The sequence below is a fragment of the Bactrocera latifrons genome, unplaced genomic scaffold, assembly GCF_001853355.1.
Source record: "Bactrocera latifrons isolate USDA-ARS-PBARC rearing strain unplaced genomic scaffold, ASM185335v1 scaffold_141, whole genome shotgun sequence".
NCBI classification, from domain to species: Eukaryota; Metazoa; Arthropoda; class Insecta; order Diptera; family Tephritidae; genus Bactrocera; species Bactrocera latifrons.
The window spans coordinates 563,742-583,514 of record NW_017534864.1 but is presented as its reverse complement, the minus strand read 5'-3'; the positions used below and the strand labels follow the sequence as shown (position 1 = coordinate 583,514).

The 19,773-nt window shown below is 38.2% G+C and overlaps 2 protein-coding genes across 2 annotated transcripts; one reads left to right on the top strand and one right to left on the bottom strand.

Moving 5' to 3' along the window:
* Positions 1–3,164: 3,164 nt before the first annotated feature.
* On the bottom strand, positions 3,165–8,853 carry LOC108965531 (dnaJ homolog subfamily C member 11). The gene is made up of 6 exons (XM_018928011.1): positions 8,607–8,853; positions 7,951–8,527; positions 7,591–7,888; positions 7,189–7,305; positions 6,698–7,121; positions 3,165–3,632 (listed from the first exon to the last, which is right to left on the bottom strand). Exons 1-6 carry the CDS (start codon positions 8,676–8,678, stop codon positions 3,492–3,494), a joined length of 1,629 nt encoding a protein of 542 aa, XP_018783556.1. The 5' UTR covers positions 8,679–8,853; the 3' UTR covers positions 3,165–3,491.
* A 401-nt stretch (positions 8,854–9,254) lies between these two features.
* LOC108965530 (heat shock 70 kDa protein cognate 5) lies at positions 9,255–13,012 on the top strand. The gene is made up of 6 exons (XM_018928010.1): positions 9,255–9,475; positions 9,634–9,680; positions 10,508–11,086; positions 11,151–12,255; positions 12,317–12,457; positions 12,522–13,012. The coding sequence occupies exons 1-6, from the start codon at positions 9,395–9,397 to the stop codon at positions 12,606–12,608; spliced, it is 2,040 nt and encodes a 679-aa protein (XP_018783555.1). The 5' UTR covers positions 9,255–9,394; the 3' UTR covers positions 12,609–13,012.
* The last annotated feature ends 6,761 nt before the right edge of the window (positions 13,013–19,773 follow it).

Sequence of the window (19,773 nt, the reverse complement as noted above, 5' to 3'; positions counted from 1 at the left end):
GACTCAACCTCCTGGTGCCGTAGGAATGTGGATCTAACGCTGCCCAAAGCCACAAAGGCGCTCATGATCTGTAGACGCCTAGCCGCAGATCATGGGGATCCAAGGCAATTATCATAAGTTGGCCGTATATCATGTTGTAAGGATTTTTGTTAAAGCTTCCAAGGCAACTTGCTTCATTGCAGAACTTGAAGTCTGTCTATCGTATCACCATACTTAGCGGCAGTCAAGCGGCACTAAAAGCGATCTCAGCGTATGAGGTTAAATCGCTTCTAGTAGAGGAGTGTATAGAATACTGAACCCATTATCAATGTGCAACTGATACACCTAATCTGGGTGTCGCGGTATAAAAGCTAGCCGACGAACTAGCAGCTTAAGATAACGGGGCCAGAACCATGCATCGTAGTGGGGTCCCACACTCTTAAGGAGGGAAGAGTGGGGAGAGACCAGCACTGGCAGCAGGATTGCCCAATGGCAAGCTGCTTCTAGGAGGGTATAACCTCGCAAGGTTTAAAGAACTAATCAACCTTCCTCGAGACAAATTCCGGTTAATTGCCGCGTTCTCCACAGGACACTACCGTTTCAGGAAGCACTTGTCCAACATGAGCATAGTCTCTTGCGCAAACTGTCAGTTCTGCGACATGCAACAGGGAACCCCAGAACACGTGATTCTGCATTGCCCAGCAATTTGCAGAAGCAGGCTAAGGACCCTAGGTTCCATTTCCGTGGACAGGGATCAGAGGTTACTCAGTCGCGCCCAGCAGGCTCCTGGAATTTTTCAGGATGCTGAGCCTTGGTGACAATATGTGATATAAGGGAAATATCCAAGAAACGATTTACCGAAATAAAAAATAGCTCAACTCTTTTAAATAGAGGTGATGAATATTAATTTTGATTTATATTACAACTACGCAAATATTGGGTCCATAACTGATGTTCTGCGCATTCAAAAAAACTTCATGATCACTCATTTCCATTGGAACTTCCTTACTCTAAATAAGTAAAAGTTTTTTAATTAATATTTGTTCATAAATTATTATTTTTTAACACATTTAGCGCCATGTGTGGAGTACTCGTTTGGGCCGCGTATCATATATCCACACGCAACATTAATGTCTTTAACCGTGAATGTGGCGATTTACATTGGGTTTATATACCAGGAATGAATCTGTGGAGAGCGTGAAATTGTGCTTAGCCTTAGCACTTTGCATACCCATAATGCGTCAGGGGCGGACATATAGGGCTATTTGGTTCAATGAGAACAGTGTGTATGGCTTTTTGTAAAAGTATTTTTTCCATTTATATTGAAATAAACATTTTTTTAGCATACAAAAACAATGATAACATTCAAATCTAACTCTTCATCACAACTACTAATCCTTGTCTCTATCAACATCATCATCGTCCTCTGAGTCACAAAAATCTGACTGATCGGAGAGATCAGCATTCAAAGTTTTATTTATCTATTTATCACTAAGTTTTTTCCTCGACATCGTTTATTTATTTATTTTTTTTTAAATAAGCTGAATTAATTCGTCTAAATCAATCTTCTTATATATAATATAAAAATAAATTGCAAAATGTGTTGCTAAGCACGTAACTCAAAAACGCCTAGACCATTTTGGACAAATCTTTTTTTTTAAATGTTCGTTGAAGTTCAAAGATAGTTTTATGGCGAGAAAAATTCGAATAATTGCCGGAAAACCCCTAAAAACCACCCTTTCCTCTATCTCATACAAACGTTATACAAAAATTAATGCTTGTTTGTTAGTAACGCTAAGAAAACGGCTGAAACAATCTTGATAAAATTTTCAAAGGTTATTCGTTGTGGATCGGGGAAGGCTTAAAAATAAAAATACCTTATACTTTTCATGAGGAGAACTCGGAAAATTGGACAATTTATGTGTGTTTTATATTGCTAATTAAATTATGTGCAAGTATATTAAAAAAAAAATCTTAATATTTTTAGATGGCAGAAAATAAACAACGCACAGTTTGTTATCCATTTTTCCAATATTCTTAACTTTTTCGCACACTTTTTCCGCATTACAATCAATCATTGCTTATAATCTCACTCTATTATCTTTTAACGTAGTTAATAATAAATAGCGTTGCTTAAGGCGCATTAATTTTGCTGTCAGGGCTATTACTTTGTATTCGCTAAGAATTGGAAATGGGCAAATTTCGGTTGATTCTTCCAGTGGTTTAATATCACTTTCACCTGCCTTTTGTCAATTCACTTCAACGGAAGATGAACTTATCACGAATGTTCATCCGAACATTGGTCAAATTATCGTAACTGCGATTGCTTGAAGGCACGCGTAATTTAGCCGCCAAAAATACCGACGTTAATGACTTAAACTGGAAGATTCAAAGTCAAATTCCGGGAGGTTTGCGCTCATACAAATCGATCAAGGAAGAAAATTGCTTTTGCAATGACAATCAACAGGACACAAAGATAGTCGCTAGAAGAGTGTGGCATAAATCTGGAAATGCTATGGTTTTCACACTGCCAGATATATGTGGCGTGTTGCCGAGTTGGAAATCCATCTTCTCTGTACATTTACGCACCAGAAAAGAAACAAAAATTTTTTTTTTTTTATCAAGCTGTGCTGCATTAAAAATAATGTAGAAAAATCGCAAATAAATGATTTTCAACACAATATAGTTTCAACTTTCTTTTCATTTCAAAACACATAATTTTACGCAGGACAACAGCCCCAGAAAGTAAAATTACTACAATGATAAATGGATATAAACAGAATGTTATCAGAAAAAAATATTTTCACCCGAATGAGTAAATGGCGATTTTGGGGATTGGCGCGAGATGTGTTAATTAAGAAATCGTTTTGGTTTTTCCTAAAGAGATCAAGGAACATTTCAGCGTTTCTGATGCTGCTGATGGCAGTAATTTTAAAGAATGGTGCAGTGGATTAAAACTCAAATGAATGAAGAGGAGCAAACAGCTTAAAGAATTAAAATTTGCTCAAAACGTGTATTTCTAGGGATAGTTAACTGTATCGACCCTTGTGTTCACTATCTATACTCTATATCACTATTGCACAGATCATTGCTTTTTCGTCATTAGCTGTATTTATGTGACAAAGCTCCCTATTTTGTACAAAATTTTATATGTACTTACAACATGCATTATATAAACGAACATTTTATTAGCTTTGTCCATTGTTATTATATTTAATTTATTCAAACACTCTATATGATCATATATAATATTTTATAATAAATCTAATGCAGCTGAATGCTAAACGACATACACATAAAAGGGATTTTCAAGCGAAATAAATGCTTGTTTTTAATTTGTTTCATATTTGCTTCCCGAAGACAGTGTAAGTTCTTTGAAATTGTACATCATATAAAAGCAATATTTTTATATTATTTTTAATGTTTTTTGTTTATAAAAATCACATATTTTCCAAATAGTGCGAAATATACAAATGAGTACAACAATTTATATATTTTTGAATAAAGTTGTATCAGTTATTGTTGCTTAGAGGAAGTCTTACTGAATCCATGTCCTTATATATAACAACGTTGTTTTGATTTCTAAACAAGTACTCGATTTTTAACATTTTGTCTTCACCAATACACGGATCGTAAAATCCGGGCAATTCACTCTAAAAAAAAAATTTGGCATTTTCATAAAAACATTACAATATCAATAATTTATGTTGTTGTTGTTTTAAAGGTTATCAGTCCCCGTTGGGATGGTGAGGGTTATCAGTGTTGTCGTCGACGTCATTTAACGGGAGGCCCAGGAAATGTACTGTCAAGGTGTTAGATGGCTGGGGTTGGTAGGGCATGCAAAGAGGTGGTCAGTGTCATGCGGAGACTCGTTGCATACAGGACATGCGTTGGGAATGTCAGGGTCTATTCTGGATAAGTAGGAGTTTAACCTGCTACAATATCCAGAACGAAGTTCCGCTAGGGTCACTCGCGTTTCTCGCGGCAACTCGAGCTCTTCGTCTGCAATAGGTGGTGGTTTGACTCAAAGAACGCCATTCACGGGAAGGCAGTCGGTGAAGGTGTTGATGGCTCCACTGTGAATGGGGGTCAGTGCCTGTCGAAAATCTGTCTCACTATGTAGGTGTTCGATGGGAGATATCAAGAGGCATCCCGTCGTGGTCCGGAGTGCTGTATTCTGGCAAATCTGGAGTTTCCTCATCTGCGTACCACTGCATCCAGGCGACCATATTGGTGCTGCGTAGTTAAGGACCGGCCGGCCGATTGCCTTGTAAGTTGCCAACGTGTCTGTGTCTTCTCCCCATGTGCTGCCGGCTAGCGACTTGAGGATTTTGTTCCGGCTCTGTACTTTGGCGATAATCGCGGCTGTATGGGGAGAGAAGGAGCATAGACTATCGAAGGCTACACCTAAAATCTTAGGGTTATTGACAGTCCGCATTTTTACGCAATCGACTGCAATATTAGGTTCAAGTCTATACTCCTTCGTCCAGTTCGTAAATATGGTMGCTGTGGATTTGGTGGGGGAAAGTGTGAGGTTCCGTGCAGTGAGGAAACGAGAAAGGTCGGTGAGGTAGTTGTTTACCTTCGAACACATGCCATCGATTCCATTGCCCGACGTCAATATCGTGCAGTCATCTGGAGGTTGAGGGAGTTTCGAGATGCAGAAGTTAAACAGGAACGGGGAGAGGACACTTCCCTGCGGAACCCCCTGTTTAATTCTTCTCAGTTTAGATGTTTCACCTCGAAATAGCACGGATGACTGACGACCGCTCAGATAGTTCATGGTCCACTTCTTTAGCCCTGGAAGAAGCGTAGTCTTTTCAATGTCCTGCAGTAACGTTGTCTGGTTGACCGAGTCAAAAGCTTTTCACAGGTCCAACGCTACGAGGATCGTTCTCTCACAGAGTGGTTTCTGGTTGAGGTCACGAACTATCTGAGCATTTATGACGCTAACGGCTGTGGGGGTGCTGTGCACTTTTCGGAATCCTTGCTGGTTATTGGCTAGGCTCAGGTGATGAGTGAAGGTCGGGAGTAGCAAGGCCTCAAGTGTCTTCACTACTGGGGAGACGAGAGTTATCGGTTGATTAGATTCCCCTTTGTTGGCGAGTTTCACAGGTTTCAGTAGTGGGACCACTCTTCTGACTTTCCACACATCGGGTATTTGAAGAGTGGTCAGCGACAGGTTGAGGACCTTGGTGAGTCGAGCCAGTCGAGCCTAGATGTTTTAGCATTAGCAGGTTGATTCCATCAGGGCCAATGGATTTGGAGGATTTTGCGTTATTGATGACACCCTGAACCTCCTCATCGGTGAAAGTGGCGCGCAGTCGTTTGGCATTTTGCTTTGTCTACTGACCTGTGCAATGTAAACTGCCGGCTAAAATAGCTCGCGCACTTCTTCGTGTCCCCATTGAATTGAACTTCAACTCGGTCGTCATGTCTCTTCGGGTTAGACAAAGCTTTGACAGTAGCCCAAAGCTTACTCACACCGGTGAAGAGGTTGCATGACTTCAGGTGCTCTATCAATTTCATCCGATTCCACCATCATAAGGTTTACCATGCGCCGAATCTCCRAATTGAGATCCCTTATTCGGGGATCCCCGGGATCGGCATGACCTATGGTGTCGCGCTCGTTAGCTAAAACGGCTGCTTCGGCTGAGAAGTTTTGGTGGATTCCCGCTATTCGTACAGCTGAGATGAAGCGAGCGGTAGCTGCTGCGATCACCTTGCGGACGTTCGCCAACGCATACGTCCGTAGGAATTGGTAGAGCGTTGAAGGTGTAAATTCTGTGATGCCGACCCAGTTAGCTTTGTTAAAGTTTACGAAGGTACGGTTGTCCATGAAACGAAATCGTCAGGTTTCTCGATCGAAATAATAATGGGCAGATGGTCTGATGGGAGAGTTAGCATAGGTCGACAGGTTATGATATTTACAAGACAGGCGAGCTACTACAAGTGCCCATAACTCTGGGGGGGGCATCGTCATTCATTGTGCAGAATGTCGAATCGTCAATTTATTTCACCTTTACCAGGCAGGAATGCCAAAGGTCGTGGTGCACGTTAAAGACGCCTAGTACCAAACGGTTTTCACCACGAAGTAGCGCGCCAATATTCGGGTGATATCCTGTAGGGCAACATGTAACTGGGGGGATGTATATATTAAATATTTCGACCTCGATATCGCCTGACCGGATAGCTATACCCTGACATTCTAGGGTAGTATCCCTGCGGTCGATGTCTTCACTGATTAGACGATACTGCACTCTGTTGTGCAATATGAAAGCTAGGCCACCACCAATATCTCGCTCGCGATCTTTACGTATCACGTTGAAACCGGCACAACTTAGAAGATCTGAGCGGCTGTTCGGCTTGGTTTCTTGCACCGCAGCTATCGATACGCGCTCGCGATTTATGAGTGCAACTATCTCCTCGATCTTGCTCTGGAGTCCGTTGCAGTTAAATTGAAGTAGCCGGGTTTGTCGCGGGTGTTCGTGGGTGAACCTGATGGTGAGGAAGTGAGGTGTGGGTGGTATTTGTTGCAGCTGCAGAACTCGCAGGGGCAGCCTGTGCAGGTATTGCACTTGACTGATGTAACGTTCCGACGTATGACGGTCTGACACACGAAACAGACTGTGCGAGGAACCAAGAGTTGCTTCTCGCACGAGGATTGGAGTGGGATGAAGGTATGGGGGGGACAAGTCAATCAATAATTTATAGTTACCTTCGATGACTGATATAGAATTAATGTACCATCCTTTACAAGGCACTGTAGTGGTATGGTTACATCTGTTGAAGCATTGTTCTTAAAATTGCTACTACTCTCCTCCAGTTGTCCATAAGTAGCACTTGTTATTATTAGGCCACCTCTACTGCTTTCTTCCGAAACTATGCGCTCATAGGTATGCTGCATTAACTCGATAGCGGAACGTGCCTCTTGTCGCTGTCTAATCAAGCGTTGTTCGTTACTTCGTTTCGCTTTCTCGATATCAGCATTTCTTTGATCTAAGCGAATTGGATCCAGTATAGACTTTTTTATAAAGAACCACATCAATACTGGCGTAACTGTAGCATAAAATACAGCGGCTGGAACAATCTCTTCGCTCAAGTGTATTGGAAATATATATGATTGATTAGAGCGCACTATTCTGAATTCATTATAGTTATTATTTTAATGTTATCAAACATAGATATCTGTGTAGTACTTGTACATACTTAAATTTTAGCATTACTCCTGACGGAATACCCAGTGACACAGCTGCAAACACGGAACTATATTTGGATATCTTTTTCTCAGCCCCATATTCTGCTAGAAAACCAAACGTACCCAACCTAAAGTGTTAAAAGAAAAATATTTCAAAGTTTCAAAAATATTTTCAAGTCATTTGTAATAAAAAATTTTAAAACTGATCCTTTTAAAGACAAATATGTATGTACATATATATAGCTGAAATTTACGGAAATGCATATAGTTATCTCCACTAGTAGCATGTGCATTTCGAATTCCAACGAAACACAGTGTTTCTCTTGAATTATTTCCATTGCGATATCTCCTATATTTTGACCATTTGAATAATACTTTTAAATATTCACCGCGTAAAGTGAATTTATACTCACTTTGCAGCTAATTTAAGCTTAAGCTCGTTTTCTATCATCTTTCGGGTATATGCCGCACTCAAGTATATATGAGGGAAACCAATGACAAATGATGTTGTCCAAGCGTGTTTTTCAGTGCTACTATCAATTTGAGTAGTCATTGAAGACTGATTGCTTACGTTAAGAGTTAAGGAACCCATTGTATGTTTGTCTAACTGTACTGCCAGAGTTGAGAATACAGCAGGAATGACACGACCGTCACGAAAATTCATTGTTGTACCCCCATTCACAGTTACAACCGAAGAGAGGGTTCGTCCACCTGGTTTACGTAAAGTTGTAGTGTGATCAATGTAAAAACAAATAAAACAATTCGAAACAAACCTTTGAACCCTAAAAGAGGGCCATTACCAGCACCAACATCTATTTGTAGCCAGCCTTTATTTACTAATCTTCGACCACAGAGAATAAAGTTTCCGTTTCCATTACCATTGGATGAATAAAGGTTACCGCCAAGCGTTAGTGTGTCTTTACGGTTTATTGGTGCTTCAATCGATTGTGAAATACTCATAGAAGAAACTTCAATACGGGGAAGCTGCGTCTCATCATATGGAGTAAATATCTCGGTGGCATTAACATTAACGGTAATATTACCCCGAGGGTTAGTGCGTTGTTGCAGCTTTCGTTCTTCAGCCGCTTGTGCTAATCTTTCGTACTCTTCCCGTATTTCCGCAGGAGTTTTAGTGCGATGTACCAATTCCCATCCAACCGTTTGTAAGCCTTTTTGGCCAACAGAGTCATATATAGCTCGTTTATGAGGATCTGACAATACCTCATAGGCTCGTTTTGTTCTATTAAACAACTGCTCTGCTTTTTGTTTACTCTCAACGTCTACATGTTTATCGGGATGATAAATTCGGCTCAACTTCCTGTACGCGGCATTTATTTGTTCACCCGTCGCCTTTAAAATGAAACATTATGCATAAATACCGGCTCATAGGACAACCAGCTGATTATTTTCTAAACAACTTAGGACTTACGTCTCGCGGAAGATTTAAAAACGTGTAGTAGTTCTCTTCCAGCTCATTGTCAGTCTCTGCGTCAACTGACATTGTGATTTAAGGAAATATCACTATGCAATATTTTTTAATTTATTATTTAATAATAATTTTGAATTTAGGTCGAATTAACATTACAATACATATAACCTATAAAACTTTTTCGTAACAACCCTCAGTGCCAATACAACAAATGCAAGGATTATTTCGTTGTACTTCAGTTCGGAATGTCAATAGCGAGACAAAACGGGTGATGAATATTTGTCCAGAATTATGTAATAAATATTGTCCCAAAATATGGATCAGCACAGAGGGCTCAAAGTAATTTATACAAAATTTTTTACTTAAATCTATTTTCTGTCATGAAAGTATATCAAATATTATAACAATTGTAAACCAAATAAATTTTAACACATCGAAAAACATTTGCTGTCCATTGCACAGATAATTGCTTGATATATACATACTTACTACCATTAAATTAATATTGTATTAAACACTTTCTATTAATCCAAGGAATAAGTTAAACATAATTCAAAAATTACTTATATATAAATTAGCTAACACTCTACACTCCTTATTAGTATACTTATTAGCTGTTTTATTTCCGAACACCTAAGTCAGTCTGTGATTCCAATTGTTATTCGTTGAACAGTGAAAAACGTGCTGCTGTTCTTTTTCTAATTCACACGCGATTGTGAAGTTCGAGAAATTTTCTAAAATCGAGAAAATCCTGAAAGAATTTAATTTAGGTTTAAAACAATTAGAAAATGTTGAGAATACCGAAGTTCATGCCACGATTGATTGGTCAGCGTTTCGCTGCTGCTGATTATGGAAAAATCTTGTCTAAGGTAATTTTAAAACTTTTCGTGATAGCAATGTGAGCTTTGTTCCATATTGCTCCGGCATTTTACATAATAATGTATCACCAACGAATTGCGTGAAAACTTAAGGAAATGTATATTAGTCATATATTTAATTAATTATATTATCTTGAATACATTTTCAGAACACTCTGGTGGGAGAAAATGGATCCGCTACGCAATTTCGCCATAAGTAAGTGGACAATACGATTTCGTAAAATTTATCCGATATTCTTTTTTATAAAATAAAAAATCCTTGTCTTAAATTAATTCATAAAAACGTAGTATATTGCGTATTAATAACTACTAGGAAAAAGTATTTGTTTAATCATTGTAGAAGGAATTGCGTCATGCTTTACATGGTTTGATAAAGCTTCCACTATTCTTATAATAGGGAAGTATTTGTAGTACTAAATTATATTTTTCTGACTTGAAACTAATTTAGGAAATAAGGGTATTTGCAGAACAGATATGCAAAAACTTTTATCAAAAACTTACTACCAGTTAATTCGATTTGGTATTGTACTGTATTGCTGTTATTTGTGTTTTCTAGTTCTATGTCCTAATTATGTCCGTCTTTTCAAAATTGTTACCCTTTAGAAAAAATTAAATATTTCAAGTACTTTAAAATGTGCCCCACATGACAAGATCACGTGCCATCATTGTTTCTAGGACCATTTGCTCCACGTACCGGAATAAAATAAGATTCATCTATGCAATTAATTACTCCAGCTCTCTACAGCTATATGTAAACTTAAGTGCAATAGTATCTCACTATTTATGTATCGATTTAAATTGTTACTAATGTTTTAAAAATGGCGAAACAATTTTTTTTCTTTTCTGGAAGATAAATCCAATTTCACACCACTAAATGTTATATGTACATCTAATAATTTGGTTTTGATTATTCATTGAAAAATTATATTTTTCTACTTTGGAAAAAATAATATATTTTTTCTAAATGTGTACTTTTTTATGTACATATTAAATAATCTGACCCATTTGTTTTTTTTTTTATAGATCTGGCGAAGTTAAAGGAGCTGTCATCGGCATAGATTTGGGTACTACAAATTCTTGCGTGGCTGTAATGGAAGGTAAACAAGCAAAGGTTATTGAAAATGCTGAGGGTGCACGTACCACACCCTCTCATGTTGCCTTTACCAAGGACGGTGAACGTTTGGTTGGTATGCCAGCGAAGCGCCAAGCGGTTACAAACTCCGCTAACACCTTTTATGCGACAAAGCGTTTGATTGGACGTCGTTTTGATGATCCTGAAATTAAAAAAGATTTAAAAAATTTGTCCTACAAAGTTGTGAAGGCCTCAAACGGAGACGCTTGGGTGTCCTCAACCGACGGCAAAGTGTACTCTCCTTCTCAAATTGGAGCTTTTATTTTGATGAAAATGAAAGAAACTGCTGAAGCATATCTCAATACACCAGTGAAAAACGCTGTCGTTACGGTACCTGCCTATTTCAACGATTCACAACGTCAAGCCACTAAAGATGCTGGCCAAATTGCTGGCTTAAATGTGTTACGTGTTATCAACGAACCTACCGCTGCAGCCTTGGCCTATGGAATGGACAAAACCGATGACAAGATGTAATAATTAAAAAATCCTTTAATTTATGTTTAAATTTGACGTTATTTATCGTATTGTTCTCAGTATTGCCGTTTACGATTTAGGTGGTGGTACTTTCGATATATCGATCCTAGAAATCCAAAAAGGTGTATTTGAAGTAAAGTCAACCAACGGCGATACTCTCCTCGGTGGTGAAGACTTCGATAATACAATTGTTAACTACTTGGTTGCTGAATTCAAAAAGGATACAGGTATCGATATTACCAAGGATAACATAGCTATGCAACGCTTAAAGGAAGCAGCTGAGAAGGCTAAATGTGAATTATCTTCTTCACAACAGACAGATATTAATTTGCCCTACCTAACTATGGATGCCTCCGGGCCACAGCATATGAATTTAAAAATGACTCGGGCTAAACTCGAAAGTCTGGTTGGTGATTTAATAAAGCGTACAATTCAGCCCTGTCAAAAGGCCCTATCAGATGCTGAGGTGTCTAAGACAGAAATCGGTGAAGTTCTTTTGGTCGGTGGTATGACGAGAATGCCTAAGGTTCAACAAACTGTACAAGACTTATTCGGTAGACAACCATCACGTGCTGTCAATCCTGATGAAGCTGTAGCGGTAGGCGCTGCAGTGCAAGGTGGAGTACTTGCTGGAGATGTAACCGATGTCTTGCTGCTCGACGTTACGCCTTTATCCCTGGGCATAGAAACATTGGGTGGAGTATTTACTCGATTAATATCTCGCAATACAACAATACCGACTAAGAAATCTCAAGTATTCTCGACGGCTGCTGATGGTCAGACTCAAGTGGAAATCAAAGTCCATCAAGGCGAGCGCGAAATGGCAGCTGATAACAAATTGCTTGGTTCGTTCACATTGGTAGGCATTCCACCCGCACCACGTGGTGTACCCCAAATCGAGGTGGTGTTCGACATTGATGCTAACGGCATTGTTCATGTATCTGCCAAAGACAAGGGTACTGGTAAAGAGCAACAAATCGTCATTCAATCCGGTGGTGGTTTAAGCAAGGACGAAATTGAAAATATGATTAAAAAAGCTGAGGAGTATGCTGCTTCTGACAAAAAGAAACGTGAGCTAATTGAATTGGTAAACCAGGGCGAGAGCATTGTCCACGACACAGAAACCAAAATGGAAGAATTCAAGAGCCAATTGCCAGCTGAAGAGGTAAAGTAATATGTGAATATTTAAAAAAAATCACACTCTAATCTTTAAACTTGTCTTTTAGTGTGAAAAACTTAAGAAGGAAATCGCAGATTTGCGCACTCTTTTGGCAAACAAGGACACAGCTGAACCGGAGGAAGTTCGAAAAGTCACAAGTCAATTGCAGCAATCGTCTTTGAAACTTTTTGAAATGGCTTACAAAAAGGTAGTAATATATTTATATTATTTAAATCGAGACACACAAACTAACAAGATCAAATTTTTTACAGATGTCAGCGGAACGCGAAAGTAACGCTAGTGGAAGCAGCAGTTCTGAACAAACTAATTCCGAAGAGAAAAAGGAAGGAAAGAATTAGAGTGTCTGCTTTAATTGATTGATACTAGTGTTTAAATTATATTGCGTAAATGTTATTATAGTTGAATAATTTCAAGTGTCCATTCTACGTTCGAAACAGCCGATATATTAAAGCTCATGCGATTATACTGATCCATAAATATTTTATTGTTTATTATGGCATCTTAAAATCAAATGAGTGCATCTAGAAGTTGCTATGCAATAAGATGTAACCACAGGTTTATTTGTATGTGGTTCTTGTTTGTTTGATAAAATAGGGTAGTTTCTAAAAACCTAGAATAAAGAAGAGGAGAATAACATCTAATGAATAATCGCATAAAAACATATAAACTGAAGTGGGTTATTTTTAAGCAGTTGATTGTTAGTGATTTACTTTTTGTAAAACGTAAAATAATTTTTATTTCCTTGTGAACTATATTTAATATGAAAACATACATGTATGTATTAATAATAATTAAATATAAATAGTCTAAAAAATAAGTTGAACTTATTTAATACATCTTTTATCATTTGTTGATCCACCCAGTTGAATTCAAGTAAAAGCAAATCAAATTCAGAGCAATCCACTATTAAATTTTATAAAGTTCCGTCGACAGCCTAAAAACAATTTGTCCAAAGGCTTTTAATTCACAATCTCAGTTGCAGACTTTTTTCTATTGTGCTTTTTTATAAGTCAAAAATAATTCCGTGCTTCCAATTACAAAAGAAGTGTTTATATCCATAATGTTAAAATCACTTGGTGTTTTGTTTTTCTCATGAAATTTCTGTTCTGTTACATATTGCAATCTATTCGTATTCAGTTAGCACTTAAAAAGTATTTTTTCATTGGATGAAGCCTTTTAAAAACATATTTTTGAAATAACTGATTTTGACATAATGGACTCAATTTTTGTTTTTGTATCATGGATTTCATCCAATGAAAAAGCGTTTGTGGAGGTCTAACGAGTGGTATTTCTTCAATCTTTTACGTTGTAAACTAATTTCCAGTAGTTGAATCGCAAATATATATTCAGGATTAAACAAACGGAAAAGGTAACTTCTGCTAAATTCTTCGATTATTTCCCTTACTGTAAACAACTTTAGATCCCGGTGGAGGACATCGTTTCCCACAATGTTTCGCAGAACTTTATTTTTAAAACTCTAAAAAACTTTTAAACTTGAATTCGCTGCACTACCCCAGGTTTGAATGGCATACGTCCAGATCGGCCTAAATACATATTACCTTAGAAATCAGCAACTTATTCTTCAGACTGAAGACGGAACTTGTCCTAAGGAGCCAGTATAGCTGTGTCAACTTTAATCTTAGCTGAGTTCTTTTTTTTTTACTTGATCTTTCCAAGTGCGCCTCTTATCAATTGTAACCCGCAAATATTTTGCGCATGTGTTTGTTGGTAACAACATACCATACCCCACATAAAGCCATTTGAATGCAATTTTTGTGCTTGAGGGTATATACCACGCATACGGACTTTTCAGTATTAATACCAATGTTTCATTTGGTGAGCTACGGTTCTAGAGCTTTCAGTTGCATATGCAGTTTTCTTGTAGCAGTATTAGAGTTGCCTTTTGCTAGCAGTGCGCTATCATCAGCATAGGTTGCCGTAGTTGTGACGTCAGGGTCAATTACTGGAGGATCTACTGTATGAAGAATGTAGAGGACAGAGGCGAGTACACTGCCTTGTGGCACGCCAGCTTCACGGCATCTAACGTATACCCTCTGATTGTGCAAGTAAGACTTTAGTACCAAATAGAAAATAATTGGTAGGGTTTCTTTTAATTTGAATATTAGGCCTAGATGTCAAACTTTGTCAAATGATTGGCGGACATCAAGGAACATAGCAGAGCAGTAATTATTATTTTCCATAGCATCAGTTTTAATGTATTCTACCCTATTATATTGTTCAATTACGCCATGAAGTTTTCTAAAGCCAAACTGATGATTCGGAAACAGATGTTTGTCTTCCAACACCGGCAAAAGCCCTTGTAAAAATATTCCTTGGAATACATTAGAGATAATTACCAGTAGACTAATTGGGCGATAAGAATTAACTAGATGTTAAGGTTTTACAGGTTTATGAATTACTATAAATAACCTCAGCACATTTCCATTGCGATGGCTTTGAATACAAACGTATTAACTCTGTCATAACCTGGTGACAGAAACAAATCACAGCAGTTCGAGGTAAAGCCAATGGCACCTTCAGCGCATTAAAACCCTTTTTTACCAGTAAAAAGGTTTCCCCAAGCACCAAGAAACACCAAAATCGGTGTAATACCAGTACTCGCAATGATGCCAACTCGGTGGGATATCAGTGCGCGCAATGGCTCGACTGTAGTCTCAGTTGCGTAGCGATACAGCGATATCACATCTGCGCTGCCTCGAGCAACGTCACTACCGCAGCTTGCACACCTGTGCACCGTTAATATATCAGTCACAGCTGCGCTGCCTCGAACAACGTCACTACCACTGCTTGCACACCATGGTGTACCGTTACCAAACTAACGCGATTAACAGGCGTCTCGCATGTAAGTACAGACTAGAGAAAAGACACAGTGGTCGAGGAGTTGCTAACCGTAGGTCAACGCGTTCGGTTGACATACTAATATTTTTATAACTTCTCCTTCGCAGGGGATCCATAGAATACTGCACTGTACCGTACAGTCAACACCGTGTCTGGGAGTGACTACTCCTCACCAGAATATTGAAGGACCACCACCTTACCGTAATTACCGTGCCGACTTCGCCAAGAACCAACGCCTGGCACACCAAATCCAATCGATTCCCCCTGACTCGCCATATAAATATAAGCTGGTCTGTCTGTCCACATAAGGGGTGTGGATACATCTATTACAAAAAGTAAATATTATTTGCAAAGGGTTCGTGGCTCCCACGGTTGTCCCTGGAGCGGCTGAGCATACCTCAGCTACTTAAAATTGGTGAGTATCTAGCATCTCTGTTTTTATTATTCCGAACTTCAACTGTGTTCCGTCGAAGTTTCAGTGGTGCTATCAACTTAAAAAGTGAAGATTTGATAGGTAATTTAACAGCTAAAAGGCTTCAAAGTAAAAAAAAATTAAAACAGTTTTTGCTCAGGAAAGCGTAAATAGATATTAAATTGAAAATAAGTGTTGATATTATCACTACCAGAAGATCTGACCACGCTTTGCTGTGGCTATGGCATACAGGAGCAAAGCTGGAGGCCGGGAATTATCAGGGTAGTCCTCTACTTTCCAACAATTTTTTTTACAAATGCTTCTCAGCAGTCACCATCAATTGAATTTGCACTACCTACTGTTCTATCCGAGTATACATATGTAATATATGTACTTACAACTCAAGCACATGTAACATCAACAAAATATACTCATATAGTCAAATGAAACTAATTTTTCTCGAAATAAATAAAATATTATACAGCGTCGAAAACTTTCAGAGGTGAGCCTTTTCATCCATTCCGACAACATGACCTAGCCAGCGTAGCCGCTGTCTTTTAATTCGCTGAACTATGTCAATGTCATCATATATTTCATATAGCTGATCGTTCTATCGAATGCCATATTCGCCGTGGCCAACGCCCAAGGACCATAAATCTTTCACAAAACTTTTCTCTCGAAAACTCGCAACGTCGACTCATCAGTTGTTGTCATCGACCAAGCCTCTGCACCATATAACAGGACGGGAATTACGAATGACTTATAGAGTTTGGGTTTTGTTCGTCGAGAGAGGACTTCGCTTCTCAATTGCCTACTCAGTCCGAAGTAGCACCTGTTGGCAAGAGTTGTCCTGCGTTGGATTTCCAGGTTGACATTGCTGTTGGTGTTTACGCTGGTTCCAAGATAGACGAAATTATCTACGACTTCGAAGTTATGACTGTCAACAGTGACGAGAGAGCCAAGTCGCGAGTGCGACAACTGTTTGTTTGATGACAGGAGATATTTCGTCTTGCCCTCGTTCACTGCCAGACAAATTTGTTTTGCTTGCTTGTTCAGTCTGGAGAAAGCAGAACTAACGGCACGGGTGTTGAGGCCGATGATATCAACATCAAGAGGTGGCGTGTGTCGATTCTCCTTTCTCCTTTCAATATACACTGGTGGCCACATAATTAGGGACAAAATAAATTTGAATAAAGTTCGCGTTTTAGTTCAATGTTTTTAGCATTAAATTTTTGCCTAGAGACCCACTGTAAATTGCAACGGTATATTATAACTGTGCACAAAAATGTAGCACGTATTTGAGTGACAAAGCTTTGACATTTTTACACTGTTGAATTTGGGCTCAGGGAAATCCACCGTTGAAAAGATGTGACTGATTCTGAGAAGTGTTTGAGTACTCTAATAGGAGTAAAACCGAATTTTCGCGTCGATGTGTGACAATAGAAACATAGCTCCATCATTTCCCACTGGAGTCCAATCGACAGTCATTCTTATGGACTGCACATGATGAACCGATCCGCAGGCGTGGAAAGACAAAAAAGTGCGCTGGAAAGGTTATGACATCAGGCATTTGGAATGCACGCGGTATAATACATACTCAACGACTGATTACTGAGCCAGTTTTAATGTATTTCACTGCGTATTTGGTTGCAGTTCTTTTATACTATTCCAAATACTTAGCAATTGTATCATATTTGAGGAACAATCTGTTTAAAATTGTACGCATATACTCAAATAATTCCTACAAACATGTTTTTTAACAAATGATTTGAAATATAATTTTTTGTATTTATGAATAGTACTAGCTGACCCGGCGAACTTTGTACCGCCTAACAGTCAATGAATATGGTGTTACAGATAAGCAGAACTTTATGATTTTTTGAAAGCAATACAATGAATACATATAATATTTATAGCAGCTCGGTACGTGTTTCGCTACGTGTAAAGTGAAATATTAAATCAAACTCATTTATAAAAAAAATATATATTTAATTATTTGATTTAATTATTTGCTAGCTATCCAAAACATTTGGATAAACAATATTTTTTGTTTTTCCATTTTGAGCATGAATAAACAAACGGCTGGRGGTACCGACTCTGGAACAGGCAACATAAAGTTGGCCATGTGAAAAACATGATTCCTCCAAATTCACACCACAAACGYTAAGTGTTTGCCCTTGAGCTTTGTTGATGGACATCGCAAATGATAAACGAACAGGATATTGTAATCGTTTGAATTCAAATGGCATATCAGTTGGAATCATAGGGATACGCGGTATTAAACAAACTTCTCCTTTTGATTTACCAGTTAAGATCGTAGCTTCAATCAAATTTGGCAATAAATTTTTCACTGCCAATCTGGTGCCATTACACAGTTTTGGTGGATTAATATTTCGCAATAATATAATCAAAGAACCCACTTTCAGATTCAAGCAATGCGGTGGCATACCAGCCGGTTCTAATGAATTTAAAAATTCAGTTGGATAATTCATTGCCTCATCTTGATTCATAGCACTGTCAATTGATTTATATGTCGTGACTACGCCTGGGAGTTTTGATTGAATTTGAAAATTAATGGCATTGATATGAATGTTCTTCGGTGCTAAAATGGCGCGTTCTCTCAACCAATCATGGTTTCTGTAGTTCTGAAGAATATTTGGAAAAACACATTCAATCAATTCATCTATTGATTTCGTAATTGTACAAAAATTGTTCGGTACAGTGATCAATCCGTTGGTTCTGTCGATTTGTATTTTGCCGTCACCAATTTGTATTAATGTTCAGTGTCAGTTTTTGTACATATCTCCAAAGAACTGATGACTTCAAACAGGCATTTATTTCATCAGCAGGAGTTGACCAAGGAATGACAGGCAATGTTTGTCGAAAATCCCCTGACAGTAATATCAAAGCTCCACCAAAAAGCTGTTGGTTACCACGTAAATCTTGCATTGTTCGATTAAATGCTTCTAGTAATTTTTTATTCGCCATTGTACACTCATCCCATAAAATAATTGACGTTAATCGCAGAACTTTTGCCATGGCAGAATTTCTTGAAATATTGCAAGTTGGAGTTTCAATCACCTGTACATTCAATGGCAATTTTAATGCAGAGTGTGCTGTCCGACCACCTTCTAATAATGTAGCAGCATTTCCCAAAGATGCAAGTGCCAATGCAATTTTCTGTTCCGATCGAATCGTGGCTAAAATCAGTGATATAACGAACGTTTTGCCTGTACCACCAGGTGCWTCCAAGAAATATAACCCACCTGCATTATTGGAAATGGCTTGCATGATTGTGTCATAGACATGTTTTTGGTGAATATTCATTTTGGTTATATTCGATTGTACAAATAAACGCAAATCATTAGAATTGAATTCCTGCTCACGTTGCAATTCACGATCAAACAGATCATGCATGTCACGATTTGGTGCGGTCATACCCAATTGTACTAATGTTTTATTTGCAATCCGTAGACACATAACTCAAGTGGATTTGATGGCATACATGTTGATAATATAACGGCAAACARCATTCGTATTTGTTGAGGATGAGCCGAAATAGATGCATCATGAAATGTTGAATCCCAATGAGCATCATCTTCCAACAAATGCAAAAGTTGGCATGCTTCACGGTATGTTTCACACAAATGACCGTTGACAGTTCTCAATTCTTGAAATGATTTTGGGCCGTTCACGTTAACTAATAACAATCTCAAATAAAAACACTCAAYATTGTTTGGATGTACTGTATATATTCTGCCAATTGCATCTGTTTGGAAAATGCCAAGATGCCCATGAACTGCTGCTCCTTGTTTACGTCTTTGAAATTTTTTCGAAGACACATTCCATGTGTAATACTGAGGCACTTCAGAATATAACAAAGTTATCGCAAATGTATCAGTTTCGCTTAATTTGAAAAAAGCTGTTAACGTAGTTGCTGGTGGTTGCGCTGCTCTTTCCAATAAATTTGCTACATTAAAATAAACACGTTGGCTATTCTCAAGATGTACAGCCAAGTGAACAACCGCAGGATATCTTTCGTGCATTGGAAACGACATAATCCTCCAGACAGCTTCATTGCTACTAATATAGCGACCCATTTGATACTGAGTAATTTCATCATTTCTATTCTCACCAGCAACACCGAAAATAGCCATATCGCTCCCTTTATTTACATACTTGCAAATATATTTAATGGATTTGACAGAATTACAATATTCCACATTTATATG

Coding starts and splice junctions, on each gene's coding strand:
- LOC108965531 (XM_018928011.1), bottom strand. CDS start 8,678: ATGTCAGTTGACGCAGAGACTGACAATGAGCTGGAAGAGAACTACTAC. Junction 7,306..7,590: donor AAGCTTAAATTAGCTGCAAA/GTGAGTATAAAT, acceptor TTAACACTTTAG/GTTGGGTACGTTTGGTTTTC. Junction 3,633..6,697: donor TTCTATATCAGTCATCGAAG/GTAACTATAAAT, acceptor TTTTTTTTTTAG/AGTGAATTGCCCGGATTTTA.
- LOC108965530 (XM_018928010.1), top strand. CDS start 9,395: ATGTTGAGAATACCGAAGTTCATGCCACGATTGATTGGTCAGCGTTTC. Junction 9,681..10,507: donor GCTACGCAATTTCGCCATAA/GTAAGTGGACAA, acceptor TTTTTTTTATAG/ATCTGGCGAAGTTAAAGGAG. Junction 11,087..11,150: donor GACAAAACCGATGACAAGAT/GTAATAATTAAA, acceptor TATTGTTCTCAG/TATTGCCGTTTACGATTTAG.